This window comes from Saccostrea echinata, unplaced genomic scaffold (assembly GCF_033153115.1).
Source record: "Saccostrea echinata isolate AGI-Se365-2 ecotype Australia unplaced genomic scaffold, CSIRO_AGI_Sech_v1 ptg000004l, whole genome shotgun sequence".
Lineage (NCBI taxonomy): Eukaryota > Metazoa > Mollusca > Bivalvia > Ostreida > Ostreidae > Saccostrea > Saccostrea echinata.
Genome location: NW_026889753.1, coordinates 10,931,665 through 10,956,874, shown reverse-complemented (window position 1 = coordinate 10,956,874; position 25,210 = coordinate 10,931,665). Strand labels below are relative to the sequence as shown.

General features: G+C 33.6%; 1 protein-coding gene across 1 annotated transcript; it reads right to left on the bottom strand.

Moving 5' to 3' along the window:
* Positions 1–2,475: 2,475 nt before the first annotated feature.
* LOC133179325 (collagen alpha-5(VI) chain-like) lies at positions 2,476–8,464 on the bottom strand. Its single transcript, XM_061314106.1, has 8 exons — positions 8,027–8,464; positions 7,704–7,877; positions 7,176–7,601; positions 6,381–6,548; positions 5,223–5,621; positions 4,935–5,096; positions 2,600–2,962; positions 2,476–2,489 (listed from the first exon to the last, which is right to left on the bottom strand). Exons 1-8 carry the CDS (start codon positions 8,394–8,396, stop codon positions 2,476–2,478), a joined length of 2,076 nt encoding a protein of 691 aa, XP_061170090.1. The 5' UTR covers positions 8,397–8,464.
* Between the last annotated feature and the right edge of the window lie 16,746 nt (positions 8,465–25,210).

Here is a 25,210-nt window from a genome sequence, read left to right as displayed (position 1 = left end):
GTAATATCAGCAGTTGTTGAATCTGTAGCGGTGGTATCAGTTGTACAAGTAGTAGGAGTAGAGACTTGTCCTTGACATTGAGAGATGGTGGTGAACACAGTACTGTCACATTGATGGGCTATGAAGCTGGTAGCCTTCTTGTATCTCCCTGACCTGACAGCCCCCCGATAATCCGCGTCGTCGATGGGAGAAACATTAACACCTAAAACACATTAGAATTGTAAATGAATAAATGCCTAGGAAAGCGAAGACAGATTTGTTGCACAAGTTATTATGAAATTTGATTGAATGCAAACATTTACCAGTAAATTGATAAGGGAAAATAAATTATTTCAGTTACTAACTTGTAAAACTCCTTTATCTAATTTAACTTTTCAATTAAATCTTTAATATTTCTTTGTTATCTCTCTTAAATAATTATCTATGAGAAAGAAAGAGAGGGGTTTCTGGTAGAAAAAGAATATCATGTCAGAAGTATTAGAAAGACTAACGTATCTTTTATACAGAAAAAAATGTGTAACACTCTGGATTGATGTTCTGTTGTCTATAAAATGATTTACCAAGATCTTCATTTATGCTTATCTCAAAATATCATCTTTGATCATCATATTGCATTAGCATTAAGTCATTCTGTGATATATATATATATATATATATATATATATATATATATATATATATATATATATATATATATATATATATATATATATATATATATATATATAAGCACATTTTACAACAACTCTTAAACTAACGTAACTGCCCTAAGTGAAGAAATATTAAAATATAAAGCACAAAGAATTCACTTTTATAAGGATACCCACTCTTGAAAAATTTGAATTCCGATCCAAAACGTTGAAACATCCAACTTCGAAGTTAGAATTACCATCTTTAAATTTGGAAAAGCCAATGGTAACGTTGGAATTACCATCTTTAAAGTTAGAATTACCAAATTTAAAGTTGGAAAAACCAAGATTTTGTTTGTTTGCTTGTATGTTGTTTAACGTCCCTCTCGAGAATTTTTCACTCATATGGAGACGCCACCACTTGCCGGTGGAGAGCTGCAAATTTTGTCCTATACTTTTGTCACTTACGGCCATTGAGCAGTGAGGGATCTTTTTCGTGCCAGCATCTACTGCGACACGGGACCTCGGTTTATACGGTCTCATCCGAAGGATCGGTCTCCACGTCCCACAGTGGGATTCGAACCCGCGACGTAAGGATCAACTCCTTACTTCGCGACTCTAGAGCAGACGCTCTAACCACTGCGCCACGCGGGCGACGAAAAACCAAGATTAAAGTCGGAAAAGCTAACTTTAAAGTTGGAACTACCAGCTTCAAAATTGGAAAAGCCAACACTAAAGTTTGAAAAGTTAACTTTGAAGTTGGAATTATCAACTTTAAAATTGGAAAAGTATTTAAAGATTTAGTTTTTTATTAAAGGTCATTTTCACTGCTATAACATGTCAAGTATGAAACAGTGGTCCAAGACAAAAAAGATAATAATAAACCAAATCAGAACATAAAGAAATATTAACAGAATTTTTTCATCATGTGCAAATTTCTCATTTGAAACTCTCTTTATTTTTCAATTCCTAATATATAGAAATTATCACAAGTAACCAAAAAAACATAGGTAATCAAAGATTACGAAGTTCACCTCGACGAATGTTATCTTTAAGTAAGGCAAATTTCACAGCATATTCTTTTTTTAGTTAGTGTACATTCCAAGATCAATATCCATGCAAGTTTGGTTTAAGTACGACTTATAATTAGTAGGAAATAGACCTGTTCAAAAAACGTTTATCCTGTTTACTAATCAAGAAAATTTTGGTCTGTTCCAAGATCCAAAGTAAGTCTGGAAATTTTCATCCTTAGATGCACCATCTATGCAAGTTTAATCAAAACAGACCATAATGTTATATAGCTACTCCAAAAACAATCCTGTCAACTCATCTGGAAAATGTAGGTCAGATTCAGAATCCAAAGCAAGTCTGGAAGTGACCATCCCTAGCTACATCATCCATGTTAATTTGGATGAAATATGGCTAAAATTCACTCACGTGGAAAATCTAGGTCGAATCCAGCATTCGAAGCAGGTTGGTAAGCGTACATTCCTAGATGCATCATCCATGCAAGTTTGGTCAAGGTAGAGTTTATAGTGACTTGGGAATGGACCTGTACCAAAATCTTTGACCTGGTCACTCAACTGGAAAATCTAGGTCAGATCCAGCATCGGAAGCAAGTGTGATGGTGTTCAACCCTAGATGCATCATCCATGCAAGTTTGATCCAGGCAGGGATTATAGTGACTTGGGAACGGACTTGCTCCTAAAACTTTAACCGGGACGCCGACTCTAACGCCGACGCCGGGGGTATAGCATTAGCTCATTTCGACTTCGGCGAGGTGAGCTAAAAATACAATGGGTCATATAAATCTAGGGACAAAGCACAAAACTGCACAGGTAAGTGATTAAATGAAGCTTTCTGCAAACAAGGAATAAAAATTAAAAAAATAATACCAAATATGAAAATATCGATCGAAGCATTGCACTGTAATACTGTTAAATAATCTGTAAAATTGGATCCATAACTACCCCCATACGTAAGTACGACATAATAATTCTTTGCGTCAGCACGGTCTCCGTTTTTTGTAGTAAAGAAGTCCCACTGAGTGTATGTGATAGCTTTTTCTACACAACGCCGATTTCTACTATACGTTGGGTTTCCTTGGGCAAGATTCTTAGTAGCATTCCTCAGGTCTGAAGCAGTTGAATACTGCTTGAGCGGAAAAGCGGTTGCGGCTCCGTCACCAAAGGTCACAACACCTACTTTTATCGCATTATCACCAATTACCATTTTGGTGACAAGACTGACAAGAAGGGTCTTCATTTCCTGGAATTGAGAGGCACTTACTGTGTCTGTATCATCAATTATGAAAGCTATGTCAATTTTGCAATCTGAAAAATAATTAAACCACAAGTTATTTGATTCTATAAACTTTGGAGTTCCATAATACATAAGAACATTTTAGAAATAGATATCATAGAGAAAATGTTTATTGAAACAGCAGGGTATTTCATGTACTATTATTTCATTTATATGTTTTTAATATGATTTAAAATCTTGGGCAAGGTTGAATCACAAAATCCATGGACACCCCCTTCCGAAACTTTAATGATTCCACAGCAATTAAAAGGGTCGAAAAATAAATCGTCGATGATGAAATTGTTTCAATTCATTGAATATATAAAACATTAATTTTAAAAATATATACAAAAAACGATATCACATCCAATGTTTGGCTGCAGAGAAAGTTGCAGGAAGTAAAAAGAAAGATAAAAGTATATAATCTCAGAAGCACACAGCTGCAAAATGATATTCCATAAAACTACATCATATGATTATCTATGAATTTTTACCGGTTTATAAATGCAACACAAAAAATGATTAAAAAGTTTGACAAAAATTTATATTTAGGTGAAAAAAATTCATTTCTGATCCGCGCAGTGATAGAATGTTTTCGCCCTTCTGAATATGTGGTAGTAACTTGTTAAACTTCCTGGGAAAAGATTTTCGGTATACATTGAAAGTCGTTCCAGACAGTTGGTACCGTTGATTAATCTAAATATGAGAGCAAAATTTTGTAGGTTGCTTTGAAATTTCTAATTCGTGGGGACTTAAAAATCCCTGATGAAAAATAGTCTGTATATATGTATCATTTTTCGTAGCTGTTTTTGCTTTTTTAAGGAGGTACCAAAAAATCCATAATTTAAACCTTAATAAAATTTCCATTAGGAGAAATTTAATTTTTTTTCTTATCTTGGTTAATCAGACATCACCTATTTTTAAAAACGATTAAGAAACAATTGTTAAGGAGGTTGGATCCTGCCATCAAAAGTAATGAGAATTTTTTATCAAGTATATTTTTAGTATTTATACACATAACTTAATTAAAAATCAAAACAAAAAATGTAGGTCAATGCGCTTCTTTTGGCGCTACAGACCATTTAGTTTGACCTTTTTGCACTGTAAACACGTCTTACACATAAATCAATTTTTAAAGTTTTTCCTCCAATATTTTTTATTCAAATAAATTATAGTAACAAACATAGTCTTATTTCATCTTGAATAGACACATTAAAATTTGTGACAATGAAAAAAAATTTCTAATTACTCCGCATGTGTAATTATTTGACCTTTCTGCACTCAAAAAATTTCATTTTGCTGGAATTAAAAATTTGACAAGCAAAAAATCATTTGAAAGTAATGACATTTTACTGAATTTAAGAAGAATGGTTAAAAGTATGTTATATATTCAGGAAATAAAATTAAAAGTGGGGGTCTGTGATGTTAATTTTTAGATATTACTAAAATAGTGCTAATGTTAAGCTTAAATTAGGGCTATTTTTTTCTTGTTTTTCACAATATATTTGCTATATTTATCAAATATGATGATAGAATTCATGACAGTTAATTTAATATATAATTTAGGACCAGTATAAAACAGTTCACTGCACAGAATAACTCTGTGTGCAGAATGCTTGTAAAAATAGGAATCCAAACTTAACATACTTTAAATACTTCGAAAGAGAAAAAATGATCATATTCTTCTAAAAACCCTTCCGCCACAAAATATAGTTCCTCACTTAAAGCTTTTGTTATGGAATTTAATCATGGAGTTTTAACTTAATATAGTTTAATTGGCATTGTAGAATCCAAATTTATTGTAAGAATTAAAACATTATGCATAATTTTTAAAATATAGGTTAAGATAAAAATCTGCTCAAAAGCTCAGGAGCGAACCTCGTTAAAGGTACTTTTTAATATGTTTGGTCCAAAATTATTCTGCGCACACACTGGTATATACATGTATTTAATCAGACTCAGCTTTTAAGTCATGTATTTTAAACCAAAGTGAAATAGAAATACCTTGAGTTATTTCAATTATTGCTTCACATGAAGTAATCTTCTGTATAAACTGTTGTCTGATGTTGACCAGGTTATCATATGAATCGGCATTGGTGTATCTTGTGTAGTTGCCACAGGAATCAACAGATTCCTGGTATTCAGATTGAAAAGATGAACCGATATCTGCAATAATGATATTTTTTAGAATTAATTTATATTTGTATAATTCCATTTATTGTGTACAAAAAATCTAGAAAACAAAATACATAAATTATATATGATTTTTGCTTCAAGGTAGTAGAAACTTACGAGCTGCAAAGACAAAATTATTTCCACTGGCCCTGATTTCACGCGAAACAGCAGCCGTTTCACTGTAAAATGGTCCCACAACAAAAACGTAATGATTATTGGCATCTTCACGATCATCAGTGGCCGTGAACACGCTATCCCGAGCTTTTATTAAGCCTTCGTACACAAAGTGATCCGATCTAGTTTTGTCGGGCACATTTTCAATTGCTCCTCTGATGGTCTCAGATGTTGTGTACGACGTAAGCCCAAACTCCTTTGATGCCCCGGAATCATATGTTACAAACCCCACTCTTACCCCATTAGAAGATATTGGAATATCCTCCATCAATCCTGCCAAAAATGTCTTTGAAAAACGCATATTGTAGCTTTCAACTATAAACGCAATGTCCAGTTTGCAGTCTGAAAATAAAATTAAAATGGAATTGGTGCATTGTAGAACTGAAAGCAACTTTGCCGTACGAGGTTTTTGATATAAAACACAAATTCATACAGGATCATTTTAATTTAATATTAGTAATAAAAAATAAACAGAAATCCAAACACTATCAAGGCAGTGTAATCTTTTTTTTTTTTTAATTTTGTTTCTGTTATTTAAAACTACACGTGTTCTCTTAAATTTACGTACAAATGTTCAAGGGGATGAGAAATTACCGTGCAAGCTTGAATGTACAGAAGACCTTTGCTTGTTTTTCATTTCATGTTTATCTACAACTTGTTCGGAAGTTGTCAAGACCTGCAGGAAGCACAATTGTTTGTTAAATGTCACTTCAATAATTTTCACTTATATTGAGATGCCCCCACTTGCAAATAAAAGGCTGCAGTATTATACCTGTACTCGGCACTTACGGCCTTTAAGCAATGGGGATCTTTCTCGTACAAGCACCTACTGCGATCGCGGTTTATATGGACTCATTCAAAGGACCGGTCTCCAAGTACCGCAGTAGGATTCAAACTCCTAACTCCGTGACTCTAGAGCAAATGAGTTAAACACTTCGCAACTGTACCTTCCAAAAGCCAATATATTATAGGGTCCTACAGGAACATGTGTAATATAAGTACCAGCCGTTGACAGACGTTTTACGAAGGGAAAGATATCTTTCAACGTGATTATTTTATCTCATATTCTTTATTATTTTGCAATTTGACATTTCGACATACCTACTGTCACGGGATCAGGGAGAGCTGTTGTTGGACAAACAGCGATTTTTTGTAGAATATCATTGAATTTAGGATATAGATCTGCTGAGGAGCTCACTTGCCAGTACCTGCTGTCATCTCCAGCGATTGCCTTAAGGTCAGTGATCAAAGATGAGGAAGGATCAATGCCTACAATTGCAGTAGGTTTAATAATTTGCGAATATCCTAAAATATCAGAGTTTTACTATCTCAGACATTAATGATTATAATTTACATGACTTTTAAAGTTGTTTGAATTATTGGAGAGTGTTGTTTGTTATTAAAACTCAACCATTACCGGAATTCTTATAATGGTATTTGATGATAAATATCACATTATATATTGGAAAAAATACGAACTATACTTAATATCTGTGACTAGATGAAGTTCTTGGAAGAAACACACGGTAAAAAGTATAAAGGCTCTCAAGAAATATTATCAAAAGCTTATTAACAAATTTTGTTTTTAAAGCCTTTGGAAATTTGTTTTGGCATGTTGATTGTTTCTAAGATTCTAAAGATTCTGAAATATTTGAGAAACTAATTGCCCAATAACATGAATTAGTGAGTCTGACACAAGTAGGCTAAATTCTGCAGTGAATACATCTGAAGGAGAAAAAAAAACCAATTACACTTATATACAAAATATGCCTTCAAATTTTGTAGGATACCGAGTCTGAAATATTCATCACTTCTAAATATTTATCATTATCCTTAATATCACCAGAGTAACTTCCTAATAACATTGAAATTACTAGTAGATGCTTAGTTTTTTACCGATTGTAAAAATCTCATTCTTGGAAATTTGTCGAATAGCATTCGCCACAACTGAACCATTCTGAGAATGTGTTTTAGCGATAAGAACAAAATGTCTGTAAGCTTCGAATCTGTTTCCATTGGACAATGTAAAGAACTCGTAAAACCCGACTCGCAAAGCCTCGGCCAAGTCAACAGACGAAGAAGCACTTGATATTGATAATGACGTAATAGCACTGTCTAACGATGATGCAGAAGAGAAGGCATTAAACTTGATATTCTGATCTACTGTGTCGTCATAGGTTATAACCCCAACTTGTATATCACTCGCTGAAATTTTCAACGCTCCTACTAAATCGCCAATGGCCGATACTAACGCTGAGTAAATGGAGGACGTATATGACGATGCCTCGATGATGACCAAAATGTCAATTTTGCAAGTTGAAACTGGAAAAAACGAAATGATTCTTCAGACCAATTACTGTAATTTACACATTTCACAATAAAATCATGTGAGGAGGAATCAAAAGCATTTGGTTTTACCCTAACCTGAACAGACCAAGGGATATCCCGACCAAATCTGCCCAAACCCACAGGTACGTTGTGTGTTTCCTGCAGTTTGTTTGTATCCAGATGCACATGCGTATGTGCTCACTTCATAGCAGCCAGTTTTGTCAGCAGTGATGTCAACATTACTGTTTTTTCCCTGTATGCAAGCAACGTCTGAAAACATGGAAAGAGAATTTGATACAAATGCACAATGTATCTAGCATGATTATTTTTTTTTCATATACGTTTCATACATCTACTATTTCAGAAAGAAAAAAAATTACTGTAGCGGTAAAGAAGTAAATTATCATAATTGTACAAACCGTTTTGAAATCTCCATTCACCACCTGAACCCCATCCTGTCCTGATCAAGATATAATTGGCACCGAAAGGAGTGGAACGTGTACAACTCATGATAATATTACTACCGACTGTACTACCGGTGCCCCCACGGATATAATTCCCGGACCATGAAATCCAGAACTCGTCGAAGAAAGTTTGGTCCAGAATAGTCTGGCTGTGTGAGTCACATTCTGTACCACCTATACCATATCTGATGACAGATTTTGTATTTGCCCATCCTCCAAAGATGATTTCATAGTGTGTACCACAGTTGTCACAATCGTCGGTACTAATCGCAATGTTAATGTCATTGTTTGCTCTTGCTCTGAATTTCAGATTTTCCCTTCCCATCGCTACCAAACAGTTGGACGTCAGACTGATGTAAGTTTGGTCATCTGGTGTATTTTTGCTGATTTCTGTGGAAGCTGTTAAAAATAAACAATCAAAATGGTAAACTCCAAAAAAAAAAAAAAACAGAAAAGAAAATGCATATGCATTGTTAAATTCGTTTTCACATTTTCTACATGGAAACTAGATGTAAAATCTTAAATTCAGGGCAATTATTATTCTAGAAGCCTTAAGCCAGTGCCTTAATAATATGAGAACATTTCAATATGTAATTTTTCTGACAAATTTCCGATTCTGCGATTACATTATGGTAATATAGCTACGAGTATGTATCCACTACAAACTTGGAGAAAAGTTGTTATTTAAGTAGTGTTTGAATAAAATATTTGATTAGTCATTATTCAGCACTCAGTATAATCTTGCGTAATTGCGTAACTTGTAACACTAAAAGATGGGCACTAGTAGTTTTTAGTCATTTTTTCGTTTTGGCCACATGGATCTTTCCGCAATTTTACACAAAGCTTATATAATGTCCTGTGATGATGTCATACAAAATTCATTAATAAATTTCCAATACTGGCCGATTGCGACTGTTCGTAAAAAATAATAGCATTCCGTAATATGCGGTGATTTTGACAAGTAACAAGGAGAGATGGAATGTTTGGTAAAGAATTTTTCCCATATAACAGGTTCTTTTGGTAAAACTAAAGGGAGAAATAAAATGTGCAAATCAAGAAGTAGACACATGTTTCTTTAAAAAGATATAAGCAAGTATTTGAAGAGATGGTAGAGTGATTTTGATGTCTAGTCGGTTTTGTTACTGTGACATAAATAAGCGTATTATGATATTTTACGAGACGTATATCAGAGATATGAGCTCTTTTCTGTTTTAAGTGGAATACTTGTTATCGATAAAAATATTATTTTCGAAATGTGCAAATAAATAAAATTTTATATCAAAAAAATAAAAAGAAGTTAAACCTTTTTAAAGAAAACAGAGCAAAAATTGGATGTCTAGTCTAATTTGTTACGCATTGAATTTTTAACATTTTCGTGCTTAGACAACGTAACGTCAAAATTAGTTTTACTTGCAAACTTGCCATTTTAAAGGGAAAATACAAATCTGTCATCAGCAGAATAAAATATTAATTAGTGAAAAAAGAAGAAAAAAGAGAATGAAAGACAAGATAATCCAAAAAAAAAAAAAAAAGAAAAAGTCAACATTTCTGATTGGGATGTGACAGTACTTTCACTTGGACGTAAACTTAAAGCGTTTTAATGACGCTATTTTGACGTTACAAAATGGGCCCCAATTCTGTGCGCGACGTCTTATTCAGTTATTATAGTCAAGCATAAATTTTCTGATTTAAAAAATTTAATGCATTTTCAATATATGAAAAACCTAACTATACCGTGAAGTCTGAACCTTGGATCATGAACCTCACAGTTTATGTTTATTGTATCTTGCTACATTGTAACAGTTTGCCTGCTACAAGAAAATTTTGAATGTTTATTCAACAAAACTTCAATCTTCCTAGTTTACATGTGTATATGATGCAGATCAGAAGTGTTACTTGTGCTATCTCTGAATGCTTATAAAAAGATTTTGTTTTGTGTTTGCGAAACATTGAGGCCCCCGTTTGACAGCTAATTGCAAAGGTTAAGGGGACGACCATTTAATTCTTGGGGGGGGTATTTATTTTCAAGATCGAGGACAGATTATTGATTTTCTTCTTTACTGAAAAAAGTCTGAAAAGTTAAAAAAAAAAAAAAAAAAGAGGAATATTGCTAAACTCTAAACTTCTATTTCGGGGGGGGGGGGGGAGGAGGAGGGGGGTTTAGCACCTGTCAAGGACTGATCATTTATTTTCTTGTCACTCGAGTACGGATTATTTATTTCCAGCATTTTCGAGGATGGATTTCCAAAATCTGTCAGCTCCCCCGTCAGAATCAAATGATCGTCCCCTAATGTTTCAAAATTGCTAGTCAAACTCCAAGGTCATAAGATCAAATATGTTGGTAACCAAAGAAAAGTCTTGTCACAAGAAATACTGCTGTGAAATATGAAAGACTTTGAGGCAACAATTCAGAAATTATGTTCAAGCATAAAGTTTTTCAAAAATAGAACAGGGAATAAAAAAAATATTGGTATTTCAGAAAAGTTCTTGTCACAAAGAATACATCTGTGAAATATGTCAGCCATAGCATCAACCTTTCAAAGGTTATTGCCAAGGTTAAAGTTTTTCAAAAGTGGGTCAAACATCAAGGTCAAAATTAGCGCTGTATTTGTGACCACAAATCCAAACTTGTACGAATGCTGTTATGCTAAACTTGATGTTGTTTTATTGGATCAATGGCATCTTGTCCAAATAATTTTTTGTTACTTTAGTTGTATATCAAACCAAATCAATGATAAACGAAAACGCAAAGGTGCGATTACTTCAGAGAAGGTATCATTTGATATTAAATTTAATATTGTTCTTACATTATTCGCTTCTGTATTACGCTTTGGAATTGTTTCTAAATCACTATGGATTTTCCACGCCCCCCCCCCCGTTTTCTCTCTATTCTGTCTTCTTCAAAAGTCTATTTTGTTCGCGATTTCATATTTTTTCTACAGCAATCTAAGTTGTTTCGAATCCTTTGATTTGAATTTAAATCTGTAGCACTTTTTTCACTTGCACTTTTTTAATTACCAATTTTCCAACATTATGTTTGTTTTTAATTATATTCTTTCTAGATTCATCCAGTTTCATTAAAACTTTTTTCAAGTTCTTTGAAATTACGTAACCTACTATCCTTCGACATTTGCCTTACTCGATTCTATGGCGTACAACAGAACTACGGCTCAAGTAAACCTGACTCAGCTGTCGTTTAAACCCGGCTTACGTAATCAACGGATCAGATACCTGAACCATGGATACACAGCTGGCCATTAAGAATTTTGACGCCAATTGCTCCGAAGGAGACACATTTTGGAAAGCGATTGTTCATGCCTTGTTTTCGTACTAATTGAAATTGAAGACTATCACTGAACAAAAAGTGCGATTTTAAAAAAAAAAAAAACTGGAAAAAATGCATAAAGTTTTCTAAAATATAGCACCTAGGGTATTTTAACCCTTGGTACATAGCACCCAACACTTGGAATAAAGGATAACTCTTCCATTAGGATCTTTTAATTCAAATTTTTTTAAATGTATTTGATATTACCATTTAAATATATTTTTTTTAAATTTGTACATTTCACTTTGTTAACTTATTTAGACACATTCTGACTGTAGATTACAATGGAATGTTATCCGTCTGTCTTAACCCTTTGACTACCAGAGATTTTGCATTTTTTCTGCAAAACTGCCTAAAAATTTCAAATTGAAATTTTAACATTTTCTAGGCACTTTTACATACAGCAACCTATACATTTTCTGAAAGGTAAAATCTGAAAGTATTTAATTATGCAGAGTAAAATGACGTCGTGGTTGCCATGGCAACGAAGGAGGCCCATAATTGCCAAAATATGTGTTTTCCACCTTTTTAAATTACAGAAATACAAACAAATTTACAAATAATGTTTCCATAACAGAGGATTTATTGATACTATTAAAACAAAGCATACAAACAATTAGTTTTTAGTTATACTGGTCAATTTTATTTAATAGAAAGAGTTTATACAATTTAACAATGTCCGTGTATTAGACTTTGGCTTTACAGCTGTCTGATTGTCGTAAATATAAGCAATTTACAAATCGCTTTCCCTCCTACAGTTTTTACCTGACTTCAATAAAATTTGGTACACTTTTAGAGTGTACTAAGATACACAATTCTTTATTTTAGTTTTTTTTATTTCAATAAACAGTGTCGCCATGGTTACAAAATAGCAATTTTGAGAACGGGACTTCCTTACAAAACACGGGTATACTATATTCAGCAATTTTCAAATTGCTTTCCCTCCTACAGTTTTTGCCTGACTTCAATAAAATTTGGTACACATGTACAGAACACTAAGATATAAAATTGATATTTTTATTTCAATGAACAGTGTTGCCATGGTTGCAAAAATAGCAATTTTGAGAAGGGAACTTTCTAACAAAACATGGGTATACTATATTCAACGCCATTGTACACATTAAAATTACAAATATCAACGTTACAAAAATTGACATATATTAAACGTTGGTCGAAAGGGAGAGAGAGGAGGAGGGATATTGCTGAACATTGTCTCTAATTCGTTTATTAAATGTTGATTTGATGTCCGCGGAATCATGCGAGTTAATATCTCGCCTTAAATACCCATTTTTTTCTTTTTGGAAAACCTGTGTGTTCTAGAAGAAACAATATTAATGCCCAGTCGTTCTTGACATTAAATGGTCCCCCCATTTACTTTCAGTAGAGTTTTATCACTGAATAAAATTACTTGCCTAGTTCCAGAGACCTGCATCTGAGAATTCACAACAACCTGATACGTACTCAAACATAAAATATAACTAGTTCATCAGTAAGTTTTAAAAGAAGGCCATGGGGAGAGTATGGCAAAGAACTACGCACACTAACTCTCGATTTCAGCCTATATTTTACACCCCTTTATTCAATAAAAATGACAATTTTGCCAGCATCTTTTTTTATATTGCAAACAAGAGTTCTCTAGTGATTGAATTATATATCTGTCAAATTGTAATATTTGAATTTACCGGATGGAAGTAAATATAAAATTACAATATTACAATTTATCATTTTGTAATTTTTAGCTCACCTGAGCCGAAGGCTCAAGTGAGCTTTTCTAATCAAAGAATGTCCGGCGTCCGTTTGTAGTTCGTAAACTTTTCACATTTTCGACTTCTTCTCAAGAACCACTGGGCCAATTTCAACTAAACTTGCCACAAAGCATCCCTGGGTGAATTTAAGTTTGTTCACAGGAAGTGCCATGCCCTCTTTCAAGGGGGATAATTAAGAATTCGTGAAAATTTGGTGGCTTCTTTTAAATATCTTCTTCTCAAGAACAACTGGGCAAGAAAAGATGAAACTTATTTGAAAGCTTCATGATATGAACACCGGGGGAAGGGCGGAGCCGCAAGAGGGGGTCGAAGTTTTACATAGGAATAAATAGGAAATGTATTTAAAAATCTTCTTCTGTAGAACAGCAAAGTCATAATTAGTCATATTCTAATAGAAGTATCCTCAGGTAGTGTAGATTCAAGTTCTAATCATGACCCCTGGGAGTAGGGCAGGGCCACAATCGGGGGCCAAAGTTCACCATAGGAATATATTGGAAATATCTTTAAAAATCTTCTTCTCAGGAACAGCTAAGCCAATATTAGTCATATTAATATAGAAGTATCCTCAAGTAGTGTAGATTCAAGTTTGTTCAAATCAAGACCCCCACGGATAGGGCAGGGCCACAACAGTGGGTCAGAGTTTTTCATAGGAATATTTAGGTGTAATGGTTAAGGGGCATTCGAGTAAAATGCATTGAAGACCTGAAATAATGGAATGACCTAGCAACCCTTGGAATGGACTAGCCAAACCAAAGGGTATATAAGCCAAAGCTTTGGGAAAGTCAGGCATTCAGAAGCTAGCAGAAAAAGCTGGATGCTGAATCAGCAATAGAGAAGTTAAGGTATTCCATCCCTAATATCAACAGATTCAATAAAATTGAATATACGACAGATATGTAGGTTTTTAATACTCAGTATATTTAGACATAATTCCCATTTACTACTATTAACATGTAAGGGTGGGATGTGTCCTAATTTATGACCTTGAATTTTGGTAAGGGTTATCTCCATCTGTTTTTATTTGAAAAATTCAATTATAAAAAAAATTATCTGGTAAAAAAAATCGTTTTCAATTGTCATTCTATTTCTAATGTTTTATGCATCTTTCCACCACAGTATTTATTAATATTCTTTTTATTTGAATATTTATTTTTAAAAGAAAAATCGCTTGTCCCCTTACACAACAATGCAATCTTTGTTAATTAATTACTGCTTAGTTAATTACATTTTTGAAACTTTCTCTTGATAAATCCTTTTCTACTATAAAATGCTTTTACATAGGAAATATCTTTAAAATCTTCTTCTCAAGAACCACTAACCATTATTAGTCATATTTATATAGAAGCAACCTTAGGTATTGTAGAATCAAGTATGTTCAAATCATGGGGACACAACAGAGGGTCAATTAAGTTTTGCATAAGAAAAAATATAGGAATCATCTTGAAAAAAATCTGCTCAAGAACAGCAAAGCCATGATTAGTCATATTATTATAGAAGCATCCTTTGGTAGTGTAGATTCAAATTTGTTCACATTTAGGGTGGGTAATGTGGGACCACAATGAGAGATCAGAGTTTTACATAGGAAAACATAGGATTGATTTATTGTATGTTGTTTTACGTTCCGTACAAAAACTTTTCACTCATATAGAGACTTCACCTTATACCGGTGAAGGGCTTCAAATTTAGACCTTTACTCGGCACTCAGGGCCATTGATCAGTGGGGGATCTTTATCGTGCTTACGCCTGCCGTGACATGGGCCTCGGTCATTAAGGTCTCATCTGAAGGACCCGTAACTTTCACTTCAAAGTGCCGAGCGCTTTGCGGGGGAACAGTTGCTACCTATTTTTCATCGAATTAGGTCAGTCACGGCCGGGGCTCGAACCCCTTACCCTTCCGATCACGGAGCGAGCGCTCTACAGAATGAGCTACCATGACGGTGGAAATCTTTAAAATTCTTCTGTTTAAGAACAGCAAAGCCATGATTTGTGATATTGATATGGAAGAATCCTGAGGTAGTTTAAATTAAAGTTCGCCCCCCTCCCCCTTCAATACTGAACTGATTACTGCTCCTTCCTAGCCAATGAGCTCAGGTGAGCGATGTGGACCAGCCTCTTGTTGTATTTACTACATGTACCACCCATTAAATTAAAAAAATTACAGTATAACATTATTAATACCAGTGTCAAATTGTCCATTGCTCTTAATCACAACTCCTTTTATAAGGGGTCTAGAAGATGTATATCCATTGAATTCAGGCTTTTTAACACCAAGAGATTTTAAAATAGTACTCAGATTTTAAAATACTCATAGACATGGATAAATGATCTTTCATTTTTTCCATATGTTTAACTCATGTAATTTATCTGTAAACATACCCCCACCCCCACCCCCAGGAACAAGAGTTTTGGTATGAATTTGTTAAATAATAATTCAAAATTGGTGTAAAAAGGAGAGGGGGATGTTTTAAAAATATTTTCCGTTGATTTCTATAGTGAAAAAACACAAGTTTTTTTCTTTTCAAAATTATAGAGCGTAGTTTCCGAATACTTCTGATTGTACTTTCATTTTCATTTCTCCACAGCTTTTAAAAAATAGTAAAATGGCGGTTTTTGTATTCAACAGCACCTTTTGCTATTTTCGCGCGATGTTCTGGCAAATATTTTACATACTTGCTCCGTTTTATTTTTGTTTAGCAGTAGATTCAACTTAATTTTCAGTTTCTTCAATACACATACTTGCAATCCCGGCTAATCTGTAAAGGATTAGGCAATGAGGGAGAATTTGTTTGTTTATCCCAAGTTTTCCATTTTTATCCAGTTTGATATAGACTTGTTCTTAACTCTGTGAAGACTGAAAAATGAATTTAACACGAACAAAGAAACCTGAGTTTCCTGTGTGTTTATTCAGAAATTATTTCTATAAATTTAGCAATCTGATTAAAATCAGCTGTTTGTTTGGCTATGTTTACGACGTAGTACTTTTGATATACTTTTTCATTGTGACAGTTTTTTTTTCATCTTTTAATCATTAAGAAAGGATAACTGCGTTATCTATCCTGTCGCTTTAATAAAAATGCATTTTTTATACTTTCAAAGTAAACCAAGTACTAAAAAAAAAGATTTTTTTTTCTCATTTTTCAATGATAAATCTGATAAATCTGAAGATTAGGAAAATGGCAATGATTGTATTTAATTATTTGATTAATTATTTCTACTACATGTAGGACTGACACAAAATTCGTCAGGGATTTCCGATATAATGGGTGCACGCAATTGGGGCATTGGGTGAGAGACTATTTTCGTGCTTAGACAACGTAACGTCAAAATTAGTTTTACTTGCAAACTTGCCATTTTAAAGGGAAAATACAAATCTGTCATCAGCAGAATAAAATATTAATTAGTGAAAAAAGAAGAAAAAAGAGAATGAAAGACAAGATAATCCAAAAAAAAAAAAAAAAAGAAAAAGTCAACATTTCTGATTGGGATGTGACAGTACTTTCACTTGGACGTAAACTTAAAGCGTTTTAATGACGCTATTTTGACGTTACAAAATGGGCCCCAATTCTGTGCGCGACGTCTTATTCAGTTATTATAGTCAAGCATAAATTTTCTGATTTAAAAAATTTAATGCATTTTCAATATATGAAAAACCTAACTATACCGTGAAGTCTGAACCTTGGATCATGAACCTCACAGTTTATGTTTATTGTATCTTGCTACATTGTAACAGTTTGCCTGCTACAAGAAAATTTTGAATGTTTATTCAACAAAACTTCAATCTTCCTAGTTTACATGTGTATATGATGCAGATCAGAAGTGTTACTTGTGCTATCTCTGAATGCTTATAAAAAGATTTTGTTTTGTGTTTGCGAAACATTGAGGCCCCCGTTTGACAGCTAATTGCAAAGGTTAAGGGGACGACCATTTAATTCTTGGGGGGGGGGGGTATTTATTTTCAAGATCGAGGACAGATTATTGATTTTCTTCTTTACTGAAAAAAGTCTGAAAAGTTAAAAAAAAAAACAAAACAAGAGGAATATTGCTAAACTCTAAACTTCTATTTCGGGGGGGGGGGAGGAGGAGGGGGGTTTAGCACCTGTCAAGGACTGATCATTTATTTTCTTGTCACTCGAGTACGGATTATTTATTTCCAGCATTTTCGAGGATGGATTTCCAAAATCTGTCAGCTCCCCCGTCAGAATCAAATGATCGTCCCCTAATGTTTCAAAATTGCTAGTCAAACTCCAAGGTCATAAGATCAAATATGTTGGTAACCAAAGAAAAGTCTTGTCACAAGAAATACTGCTGTGAAATATGAAAGACTTTGAGGCAACAATTCAGAAATTATGTTCAAGCATAAAGTTTTTCAAAAATAGAACAGGGAATAAAAAAAAATATTGGTATTTCAGAAAAGTTCTTGTCACAAAGAATACATCTGTGAAATATGTCAGCCATAGCATCAACCTTTCAAAGGTTATTGCCAAGGTTAAAGTTTTTCAAAAGTGGGTCAAACATCAAGGTCAAAATTAGCGCTGTATTTGTGACCACAAATCCAAACTTGTACGAATGGTGTTACGCTGTTATGCTAAACTTGATGTTGTTTTATTGGATCAATGGCATCTTGTCCAAATAATTTTTTGTTACTTTAGTTGTATATCAAACCAAATCAATGATAAACGAAAACGCAAAGGTGCGATTACTTCAGAGAAGGTATCATTTGATATTAAATTTAATATTGTTCTTACATTATTCGCTTCTGTATTACGCTTTGGAATTGTTTCTAAATCACTATGGATTTTCCACGCCCCCCCCCCCCCCGTTTTCTCTCTATTCTGTCTTCTTCAAAAGTCTATTTTGTTCGCGATTTCATATTTTTTCTACAGCAATCTAAGTTGTTTCGAATCCTTTGATTTGAATTTAAATCTGTAGCACTTTTTTCACTTGCACTTTTTTTAATTACCAATTTTCCAACATTGTGTTTGTTTTTAATTATATTCTTTCTAGATTCATCCAGTTTCATTAAAACTTTTTTCAAGTTCTTTGAAATTACGTAACCTACTATCCTTCGACATTTGCCTTACTCGATTCTATGGCGTACAACAGAACTACGGCTCAAGTAAACCTGACTCAGCTGTCGTTTAAACCCGGCTTACGTAATCAACGGATCAGATACCTGAACCATGGATACACAGCTGGCCATTAAGAATTTTGACGCCAATTGCTCCGAAGGAGACACATTTTGGAAAGCGATTGTTCATGCCTTGTTTTCGTACTAATTGAAATTGAAGACTATCACTGAACAAAAAGTGCGATTTAAAAAAAAAAAAAAACTGGAAAAAATGCATAAAGTTTTCTAAAATATAGCACCTAGGGTATTTTAACCCTTGGTACATAGCACCCAACACTTGGAATAAAGGATAACTCTTCCATTAGGATCTTTTAATTCAAATTTTTTTAAATGTATTTGATATTACCATTTAAATATATTTTTTTTAAATTTGTACATTTCACTTTGTTAACTTATTTAGACACATTCTGACTGTAGATTACAATGGAATGTTATCCGTCTGTCTTAACCCTTTGACTACCAGAGATTTTGCATTTTTTCTGCAAAACTGCCTAAAAATTTCAAATTGAAATTTTAACATTTTCTAGTCACTTTTACATACAGCAACCTATACATTTTCTGAAAGGTAAAATCTGAAAGTATTTAATTATGCAGAGTAAAATGACGTCGTGGTTGCCATGGCAACGAAGGAGACCCATAATTGCCAAAATATGTGTTTTCCACCTTTTTAAATTACAGAAATACAAACAAATTTACAAATAATGTTTCCATAACAGAGGATTTATTGATACTATTAAAACAAAGCATACAAACAATTAGTTTTTAGTTATACTGGTCAATTTTATTTAATAGAAAGAGTTTATACAATTTAACAATGTCCGTGTATTAGACTTTGGCTTTACAGCTGTCTGATTGTCGTAAATATAAGCAATTTACAAATCGCTTTCCCTCCTACAGTTTTTACCTGACTTCAATAAAATTTGGTACACTTTTAGAGTGTACTAAGATACACAATTCTTTATTTTAGTTTTTTTTATTTCAATGAACAGTGTTGCCATGGTTACAAAATAGCAATTTTGAGAACGGGACTTCCTTACAAAACACGGGTATACTATATTCAGCAATTTTCAAATTGCTTTCCCTCCTACAGTTTTTGCCTGACTTCAATAAAATTTGGTACACATGTACAGAACACTAAGATATAAAATTGATATTTTTATTTCAATGAACAGTGTTGCCATGGTTGCAAAAATAGCAATTTTGAGAAGGGAACTTTCTAACAAAACATGGGTATACTATATTCAACGCCATTGTACACATTAAAATTACAAATATCAACGTTACAAAAATTGACATATATTAAACGTTGGTCGAAAGGGAGAGAGAGGAGGAGGGATATTGCTGAACATTGTCTCTAATTCGTTTATTAAATGTTGATTTGATGTCCGCGGAATCATGCGAGTTAATATCTCGCCTTAAATACCCATTTTTTTCTTTTTGGAAAACCTGTGTGTTCTAGAAGAAACAATATTAATGCCCAGTCGTTCTTGACATTAAATGGTCCCCCCATTTACTTTCAGTAGAGTTTTATCACTGAATAAAATTACTTGCCTAGTTCCAGAGACCTGCATCTGAGAATTCACAACAACCTGATACGTACTCAAACATAAAATATAACTAGTTCATCAGTAAGTTTTAAAAGAAGGCCATGGGGAGAGTATGGCAAAGAACTACGCACACTAACTCTCGATTTCAGCCTATATTTTACACCCCTTTATTCAATAAAAATGACAATTTTGCCAGCATCTTTTTTTATATTGCAAACAAGAGTTCTCTAGTGATTGAATTATATATCTGTCAAATTGTAATATTTGAATTTACCGGATGGAAGTAAATATAAAATTACAATATTACAATTTATCATTTTGTAATTTTTAGCTCACCTGAGCCGAAGGCTCAAGTGAGCTTTTCTAATCAAAGAATGTCCGGCGTCCGTTTGTAGTTCGTAAACTTTTCACATTTTCGACTTCTTCTCAAGAACCACTGGGCCAATTTCAACTAAACTTGCCACAAAGCATCCCTGGGTGAATTTAAGTTTGTTCACAGGAAGTGCCATGCCCTCTTTCAAGGGGGATAATTAAGAATTCGTGAAAATTTGGTGGCTTCTTTTAAATATCTTCTTCTCAAGAACAACTGGGCAAGAAAAGATGAAACTTATTTGAAAGCTTCATGATATGAACACCGGGGGTAGGGCGGAGCCGCAAGAGGGGGTCGAAGTTTTACATAGGAATAAATAGGAAATGTATTTAAAAATCTTCTTCTGTAGAACAGCAAAGTCATAATTAGTCATATTCTAATAGAAGTATCCTCAGGTAGTGTAGATTCAAGTTCTAATCATGACCCCTGGGAGTAGGGCAGGGCCACAATCGGGGGCCAAAGTTCACCATAGGAATATATTGGAAATATCTTTAAAAATCTTCTTCTCAGGAACAGCTAAGCCAATATTAGTCATATTAATATAGAAGTATCCTCAAGTAGTGTAGATTCAAGTTTGTTCAAATCAAGACCCCCACGGATAGGGCAGGGCCACAACAGTGGGTCAGAGTTTTTCATAGGAATATTTAGGTGTAATGGTTAAGGGGCATTCGAGTAAAATGCATTGAAGACCTGAAATAATGGAATGACCTAGCAACCCTTGGAATGGACTAGCCAAACCAAAGGGTATATAAGCCAAAGCTTTGGGAAAGTCAGGCATTCAGAAGCTAGCAGAAAAAGCTGGATGCTGAATCAGCAATAGAGAAGTTAAGGTATTCCATCCCTAATATCAACAGATTCAATAAAATTGAATATACGACAGATATGTAGGTTTTTAATACTCAGTATATTTAGACATAATTCCCATTTACTACTATTAACATGTAAGGGTGGGATGTGTCCTAATTTATGACCTTGAATTTTGGTAAGGGTTATCTCCATCTGTTTTTATTTGAAAAATTCAATTATAAAAAAAATTATCTGGTAAAAAAAATCGTTTTCAATTGTCATTCTATTTCTAATGTTTTATGCATCTTTCCACCACAGTATTTATTAATATTCTTTTTATTTGAATATTTATTTTTAAAAGAAAAATCGCTTGTCCCCTTACACAACAATGCAATCTTTGTTAATTAATTACTGCTTAGTTAATTACATTTTTGAAACTTTCTCTTGATAAATCCTTTTCTACTATAAAATGCTTTTACATAGGAAATATCTTTAAAATCTTCTTCTCAAGAACCACTAACCATTATTAGTCATATTTATATAGAAGCAACCTTAGGTATTGTAGAATCAAGTATGTTCAAATCATGGGGACACAACAGAGGGTCAATTAAGTTTTGCATAAGAAAAAATATAGGAATCATCTTGAAAAAAATCTGCTCAAGAACAGCAAAGCCATGATTAGTCATATTATTATAGAAGCATCCTTTGGTAGTGTAGATTCAAATTTGTTCACATTTAGGGTGGGTAATGTGGGACCACAATGAGAGATCAGAGTTTTACATAGGAAAACATAGGATTGATTTATTGTATGTTGTTTTACGTTCCGTACAAAAACTTTTCACTCATATAGAGACTTCACCTTATACCGGTGAAGGGCTTCAAATTTAGACCTTTACTCGGCACTCAGGGCCATTGATCAGTGGGGGATCTTTATCGTGCTTACGCCTGCCGTGACATGGGCCTCGGTCATTAAGGTCTCATCTGAAGGACCCGTAACTTTCACTTCAAAGTGCCGAGCGCTTTGCGGGGGAACAGTTGCTACCTATTTTTCATCGAATTAGGTCAGTCACGGCCGGGGCTCGAACCCCTTACCCTTCCGATCACGGAGCGAGCGCTCTACAGAATGAGCTACCATGACGGTGGAAATCTTTAAAATTCTTCTGTTTAAGAACAGCAAAGCCATGATTTGTGATATTGATATGGAAGAATCCTGAGGTAGTTTAAATTAAAGTTCGCCCCCCTCCCCCTTCAATACTGAACTGATTACTGCTCCTTCCTAGCCAATGAGCTCAGGTGAGCGATGTGGACCAGCCTCTTGTTGTATTTACTACATGTACCACCCATTAAATTAAAAAAATTACAGTATAACATTATTAATACCAGTGTCAAATTGTCCATTGCTCTTAATCACAACTCCTTTTATAAGGGGTCTAGAAGATGTATATCCATTGAATTCAGGCTTTTTAACACCAAGAGATTTTAAAATAGTACTCAGATTTTAAAATACTCATAGACATGGATAAATGATCTTTCATTTTTTCCATATGTTTAACTCATGTAATTTATCTGTAAACATACCCCCACCCCCACCCCCAGGAACAAGAGTTTTGGTATGAATTTGTTAAATAATAATTCAAAATTGGTGTAAAAAGGAGAGGGGGATGTTTTAAAAATATTTTCCGTTGATTTCTATAGTGAAAAAACACAAGTTTTTTTCTTTTCAAAATTATAGAGCGTAGTTTCCGAATACTTCTGATTGTACTTTCATTTTCATTTCTCCACAGCTTTTAAAAAATAGTAAAATGGCGGTTTTTGTATTCAACAGCACCTTTTGCTATTTTCGCGCGATGTTCTGGCAAATATTTTACATACTTGCTCCGTTTTATTTTTGTTTAGCAGTAGATTCAACTTAATTTTCAGTTTCTTCAATACACATACTTGCAATCCCGGCTAATCTGTAAAGGATTAGGCAATGAGGGAGAATTTGTTTGTTTATCCCAAGTTTTCCATTTTTATCCAGTTTGATATAGACTTGTTCTTAACTCTGTGAAGACTGAAAAATGAATTTAACACGAACAAAGAAACCTGAGTTTCCTGTGTGTTTATTCAGAAATTATTTCTATAAATTTAGCAATCTGATTAAAATCAGCTGTTTGTTTGGCTATGTTTACGACGTAGTACTTTTGATATACTTTTTCATTGTGACAGTTTTTTTTTCATCTTTTAATCATTAAGAAAGGATAACTGCGTTATCTATCCTGTCGCTTTAATAAAAATGCATTTTTTATACTTTCAAAGTAAACCAAGTACTAAAAAAAAAGATTTTTTTTTCTCATTTTTCAATGATAAATCTGATAAATCTGAAGATTAGGAAAATGGCAATGATTGTATTTAATTATTTGATTAATTATTTCTACTACATGTAGGACTGACACAAAATTCGTCAGGGATTTCCGATATAATGGGTGCACGCAATTGGGGCATTGGGTGAGAGACTATTTTCGTGCTTAGACAACGTAACGTCAAAATTAGTTTTACTTGCAAACTTGCCATTTTAAAGGGAAAATACAAATCTGTCATCAGCAGAATAAAATATTAATTAGTGAAAAAAGAAGAAAAAAGAGAATGAAAGACAAGATAATCCAAAAAAAAAAAAAAAAAGAAAAAGTCAACATTTCTGATTGGGATGTGACAGTACTTTCACTTTGACGTAAACTTAAAGCGTTTTAATGACGCTATTTTGACGTTACAAAATGGGCCCCAATTCTGTGCGCGACGTCTTATTCAGTTATTATAGTCAAGCATAAATTTTCTGATTTAAAAAATTTAATGCATTTTCAATATATGAAAAACCTAACTATACCGTGAAGTCTGAACCTTGGATCATGAACCTCACAGTTTATGTTTATTGTATCTTGCTACATTGTAACAGTTTGCCTGCTACAAGAAAATTTTGAATGTTTATTCAACAAAACTTCAATCTTCCTAGTTTACATGTGTATATGATGCAGATCAGAAGTGTTACTTGTGCTATCTCTGAATGCTTATAAAAAGATTTTGTTTTGTGTTTGCGAAACATTGAGGCCCCCGTTTGACAGCTAATTGCAAAGGTTAAGGGGACGACCATTTAATTCTTGGGGGGGGGGTATTTATTTTCAAGATCGAGGACAGATTATTGATTTTCTTCTTTACTGAAAAAAGTCTGAAAAGTTAAAAAAAAAAACAAAACAAGAGGAATATTGCTAAACTCTAAACTTCTATTTCGGGGGGGGGGGGGGGGGGAGGAGGAGGGGGGTTTAGCACCTGTCAAGGACTGATCATTTATTTTCTTGTCACTCGAGTACGGATTATTTATTTCCAGCATTTTCGAGGATGGATTTCCAAAATCTGTCAGCTCCCCCGTCAGAATCAAATGATCGTCCCCTAATGTTTCAAAATTGCTAGTCAAACTCCAAGGTCATAAGATCAAATATGTTGGTAACCAAAGAAAAGTCTTGTCACAAGAAATACTGCTGTGAAATATGAAAGACTTTGAGGCAACAATTCAGAAATTATGTTCAAGCATAAAGTTTTTCAAAAATAGAACAGGGAATAAAAAAAAATATTGGTATTTCAGAAAAGTTCTTGTCACAAAGAATACATCTGTGAAATATGTCAGCCATAGCATCAACCTTTCAAAGGTTATTGCCAAGGTTAAAGTTTTTCAAAAGTGGGTCAAACATCAAGGTCAAAATTAGCGCTGTATTTGTGACCACAAATCCAAACTTGTACGAATGGTGTTACGCTGTTATGCTAAACTTGATGTTGTTTTATTGGATCAATGGCATCTTGTCCAAATAATTTTTTGTTACTTTAGTTGTATATCAAACCAAATCAATGATAAACGAAAACGCAAAGGTGCGATTACTTCAGAGAAGGTATCATTTGATATTAAATTTAATATTGTTCTTACATTATTCGCTTCTGTATTACGCTTTGGAATTGTTTCTAAATCACTATGGATTTTCCACGCCCCCCCCCCCCCCGTTTTCTCTCTATTCTGTCTTCTTCAAAAGTCTATTTTGTTCGCGATTTCATATTTTTTCTACAGCAATCTAAGTTGTTTCGAATCCTTTGATTTGAATTTAAATCTGTAGCACTTTTTTCACTTGCACTTTTTTTAATTACCAATTTTCCAACATTGTGTTTGTTTTTAATTATATTCTTTCTAGATTCAT

Bases quoted from the DNA above. Each gene is read 5' to 3' on its own strand.
- LOC133179325 (XM_061314106.1), bottom strand. From the start codon at position 8,396: ATGGGAAGGGAAAATCTGAAATTCAGAGCAAGAGCAAACAATGACATT. The intron at 7,878-8,026 runs GTTTGTACAATT...CCATGTTTTCAG, and splicing joins TGAATGGAGATTTCAAAACG to ACGTTGCTTGCATACAGGGA. The intron at 5,622-6,380 runs GTATGTCGAAAT...TTTTATTTTCAG, and splicing joins CCCTGATCCCGTGACAGTAG to ACTGCAAACTGGACATTGCG.